General features: G+C 44.5%; 1 protein-coding gene across 1 annotated transcript; it reads right to left on the minus strand.

The window, feature by feature from the left end:
* Window positions 1-2122: 2122 nt before the first annotated feature.
* Window positions 2123-4150, minus strand: ACKR3 (atypical chemokine receptor 3). Its single transcript, XM_082484458.1, has one exon. It carries the CDS (start codon window positions 4125-4127, stop codon window positions 3033-3035), a length of 1095 nt encoding a protein of 364 aa, XP_082340584.1. The 5' UTR covers window positions 4128-4150; the 3' UTR covers window positions 2123-3032.
* Window positions 4151-5318: the final 1168 nt, after the last annotated feature.

Here is a 5318-nt window from a genome sequence, read left to right on the forward strand (position 1 = left end):
TGTTATCCGCTGATAAATTCCCTCATATCAGACTCAAAGGGGCCCAAACCCTGATTTTTGGTCTCAGTGCAAATACCAGCTGAGGTAGTGTGTCACACAAAGCCATGACAAAAGCTTCCTAGAATACATACATATGGTTTTTTTTTTCTATTATACCTCTGCTAAAGTTTGATTTTTGAGAATTTTCTGTACGAAAACAAGTCCTAGTGAGAAACATGCAACAACAGACAAACTAGGTCCTTCTGTCCCTCTGCACTGTCCTGCCCTCCACCAGTTTCCCATCATCTGCCCACTACCACCCTTCCCCTGGAGTCACAGCCACCTCAGGACCACCCTCCTCCACACAAGTAGTGCCGATCCCCAGAGAAGACCTCGTGCACCCTTCCCAAGCCCCAGTGCTGCCGGCAAGGGAGGATGCTGCCTCCCAGCTCCACCTGTCCTTTCCAGGGGCCAAGGAGGCTGTCTGAGGAACTGGAAAGGACACACGCATGCGATGCTACAGCTGTTGACAGCAAGGGTCACAGTCACACCCTTTACCTGCTCTCTCAGTCTGACCCTGCTTTTGGAAAAGGCATCGTCCCACCACAATTCACCTCCCCAAGGAGAAGGCCTGGAGACTTTATCACTCCAGTCTACACAGCAGGTCTGCAAGACCTCCCTGACACTCGGCACCACGCGGGATATCTCCAGGGCTGACGCCGCACTGCAAATACCAAACTGCAGAGAGAGAAAAAAAAAATAATAATTTTTGAGCTTCTACCAACTCAAACCTTCGAACCAGCTACAGCATTGCAGGAAAACATCATACTGCCTGAGACAGGACCTGAACTGAAATAGTTACACTGCTGTAAACTGAGAAATACCCTGCAGGGACATGGGAGTGGGATGCCAGAGCGCTGTACCTTTGGTGAGGACATACAGCTGCACATCTGGATGCTGGGGCATGACAAGCAACGCCCAGCTAAATCAGGAACACTAGTCTCTCCGTATTTACACACCGCATCCAATTTTAACTACCAGTATGAGGGAGCACTTCCCTTGCAGTTCAGCAGTACCTTAAGAAAGGCTTATGGGAATCTCAAAATACTCATCTCTTAATAAGAAGTGTCCACACAAAAGGCTGTACTTGTGTAGGGATGTTCTGACCATTATAGTGGCAGCCCTTCTCTGCAACCAGCTCCTCCATTTGGGGATGGACCACTGCTTTTTCAGAAACACCAAGGTACAAGGAGGGGATGGTAGACCTTGCAGCGTTGGCAAACATCTATTTTTACAGGATCATCTTTGAGAATGCAGTAATGCAACATGTAGAAAGAAACAAAATACAGTCATTACAAAATTGTTACGCTGTTGGGATCTCACAGGGATGAGGGCATGCTTTGATTTAACAGGAGTTTAAGTGGAGTCTTCACAGCAAAGCAGTTAGCACTGCGCTGGAGTTGCAAAACATGCAGAACAGCAACAGCAAGTCAGCAATGATTGTGAGACATCATTAATTTAACAGTAGTTACCTTGTCCTGACACAAAGACAACCACAATTCAAGTGCTTCATTGGCTCAAGGAAGATCTACTTCATACATCCCGCAACAGCTGAATCTTGCCCCGCACTGTGGCAATATGGCATTGCAAATTCAACACAAGCCATAACAAAGAGAAGAACAGATAAAAAGGGATTTAATGCTGTCAGGACTGCTAACCTCCAAATTCCATCGTAAGCAAAAAAGGCAGAGGACTGAACCTGGATTAGTCCAAATATCCGCTCCATCTGCATACTTCCGTATTTTCCTTCCACGTGTTTATTCCTAAGCTACAGACACAGCCTTTCATCACTCCCAACAGCTTTCACCTCATAAATCCATCAGCTTTACCTTCCCAAACAGCACAGCCTGCCGCAGAACCACTCCTCCCACCCCCTCCCCTCTCACCACGCATCGGTGCTGTCTCACATTCCTCCATTCAATGGTTTCTGCCCACCATCAACAAACATCAGGAAAATACAGACTGACCCATTTGCTCCTGCACCAAACTAAGGAGAGAAGGTGGCTTTGGGATTTCTTCTTTTTGGCTTTTTTTTTTTTCCTGAGGAGGAGGAGGATGGTGGCAAGTCAAACCACTGGTAGGCATAGATTTTTATTTTATTTTTTCCCGGATCTTTATTTTACAAAAATAACTTACAAATAGAGACAACTCTCAGAAGTAAGATCATTCATTCTGTGCATAAGGATACAGCTTTGTGAAGTACGGGCGTAGGAGTTAACAACTCTTACAATACTGTTAATTTTAACATGATGGCAACTATATTACAGTACATACATTTCATGCTCCAGACATGTGGGTATGACCACCACATAAAGCTATGGTCAATAAAGTGTGCCAGCCAGGGAGGATGCACCTAAGAGATCATTTCCATTCTGCTATTTATCGTCATCCTCTTATCTACGATAGTTTAAACCAAATGGCAATCTAACACTCAGAATACAGCACTCTGGATACACTCATCAGCAATATACTTCAAATACACGATAAAAATATATTTAACTTTCAAATACAATCGTATAAGGTACACCAAGAGCCAGAAAATAAAGTCAATAAAGTCTTGAGCTTTTAAATACAACACGCTATATATATATATATATATATAAAACATAGACAAGGAGACAAGAGGGAATCTACACATGGAAGAAAAAGCTTATCCTGGAAATGCATGTTATCTATGGTATGCAATGGCTTTTTGTCTGCTAGAAAGTCATTTCCATTTGCATAGCATTGTCAAGAAGTCCAGACTGGGCTAGGAGGAGATCAAACAAAACACACCAACAAAAGGCTTAATTTTGGTACCACTTCCATTTTGCACCTGATTCTACTCTTAAATTACAGTTTGCTATTTCTTTTTTGTAGGCTTGAATTCATGCCCCGTTCGTAAGAAGCACAGGGAAAGGAGGGGTAAAAAAAAAAAAAAAAACAAAAACAACACATCAACACACAAAAAACAAAAGTCAGAGAGTCAGGGAGGTTTCTTTATGGGGTTGCAGTCATTTGGCATTTTGCTCCAGAGCAGAGTATTCTGCTTCCGACACTCTGGAAGCATCGATAAGTTTAGTGAGACCAGTTTTGGCAGAGTACTTGAAAATAAAGGCCTTCATGAGCTCATATCTGTAGTTGCGGTTAATGAAGCTGTACAGGATGGGGTTGACGCAGCAATGGACTAGAGAGAAACACTGAGTGATGTGAAGAGTAGCATATAAAAAGTTCTCCATCTGACAACTGAAAGGTATGAAATGAAGGCTATAGAAGATGTCAAGCAGGACAGCTACATGGTAGGGTAGCCAGCAGACGAGAAACACAACAACGTAGGAGAAAATGATCTTCCCATTGCTTTTCCTCTCTTGGTCACTGGAGGAGGAGATGGTCTTCGCAAGGAGGAAATAAAAGAGAGCAATGACTGGAAAAGGGATAAGAAAGCCCAGCACAACAGAGATAAGCTCCATGCCAATCAACCATTCTTTGAAGCTCTCCTCTGGATAGACGGGACGGCAATAGGTTTCGTTGTTGGAAGAGACCGTCTTGAGATAATAGGTGTCTGGGAGAGATGCAGAGAAGGCAAGAAGCCACACTAAGATGCAGATGCAGCGACGGATTATCTTCTTCTTGCGATTACTGGAATTGGTGAAATAGGCAACTGAGAGGTAGCGGTCCACACTCATACATGCCAGGAAGAAGATGCTGCCATACAAGTTGATGGAAAATATAAGGTGAGTTATCTTGCACGTGATTTCTCCCATGTACCACTGGTTATGCTGGACAAGGGAGACGACCCACACAGGAAGGGTGATGACAACACACAGATCAGCGATAGCCAAATTAAAGATGTAGAGATGGGTTTCGTAGCCAGTCATTTTGGCTTGGAGGTTGACCCACACAACAACGGAGTTGGCCACCAGCCCTATGACAAAGATGAAAATGTAGAAGAAGGACAGGGTGTATAGCAGGGCACTTTTGTTGAGCGTGCCAGGGCATGTTGTCGCATCAACCGTGATGCAGTCACCATTGTTGCATGTCCAGTTGATCTCCGTCAAGTTGGCTGTTTCCAGAAAATCAAGGATGGAAGTCAAATCAAGTGCACTCATGTTCGCTCAGTTTGGAGTTCAAGTGACCTACAGGCAAAATAGGATCAACAGAAACAACCTAAGTTAAAAGAGATATTTCTGCTGCCATCTTCATACCACAAAGCACATGCAGGAGGACATGCTGTTTTAGTAATGTCCTACTCTTGTAAGGCACTTTCCAGTAAAGAGAACCATGAAGTAAAATAATCAAAACAGATACATAGCAAAACTCATCTGATCGACAAAAAAGGAACAGCAATAGGGTTTTTGTGTGTTATTTTTTTTCCTTGCAGCTCACATCTGACGTCACCAGGTTGGCTATCATTCCCGGGTGTGAAATCCACAAAGTACACTGTGGCCAAATAAATGTCAGGCGACTAAATCTGTCTTCTCCAGCATAAATGATGATACTATCGCTTTCAGCGGGGGAATCTTTAAGCCATTTTATCTGCACTCCCTCAAGTGTAGTAGAATTGATCTGGCTGATACATGGTACCGTAAAACATTTACCACAGGCTCTGGTCAGCATCTTGTCAAGCCCAGCTCCAGCTGCATCAAGCAGAAACGGGGAACTAAGGGGCTTTGTACCCTCATCCAATTTTAAATTTAAATCCTGTTCCATCCTCCCCCCTTCCCTTGAATTCTATTTTACAAAGCATCCCCTGCGTTTAACAATTATCATGTAGCTTTGAGAAAAGAGAAAAGAAGTCGGAGCTTGACCACTGAGTAGATCTGCTGGGCTTAAGTTTTCTTTTTAGGAGAGTTGTTTGATTTACAAAACATTCTCCCCATCACAGCTGGCTCCACAACAACTGGTTCCTCCCCACCCTTTTGCTTTTCTACATCTACTTTTCTTGCCTCTTCACTGCCTTCTTCCATCAGCAGGCAGCGGACAAAGCAAGGGGCTCCTCATTAACTTCCTCGCCAGCAGAAGGAAGGGCCCCAGCAGACCCACGTGGCTTACACAAAATCTGAAGCCAGGCTACTAATTACCGTTGTGCTTTTGGGGCAGTGTAAAAATGCTGCCTCCCCTGCTGAGACCCTCCCATCCCATAGGGCCAACAGTACCACCCACAGCAGCAGCCAGCTGCCTTGGCCTGTGACCACGGCCAAGCACGTTTTGGAGCACGGTGTCCACAGGCTCCAGTTTGGGGCATGCCAAAATAAAGATGGAGAGGTGGGTTTCCAAGCGATGGACCCCATCTCATTCCA

The sequence above is a fragment of the Vanellus vanellus genome, assembly GCF_965231255.1.
Source record: "Vanellus vanellus genome assembly, chromosome: 5".
Lineage (NCBI taxonomy): Eukaryota > Metazoa > Chordata > Aves > Charadriiformes > Charadriidae > Vanellus > Vanellus vanellus.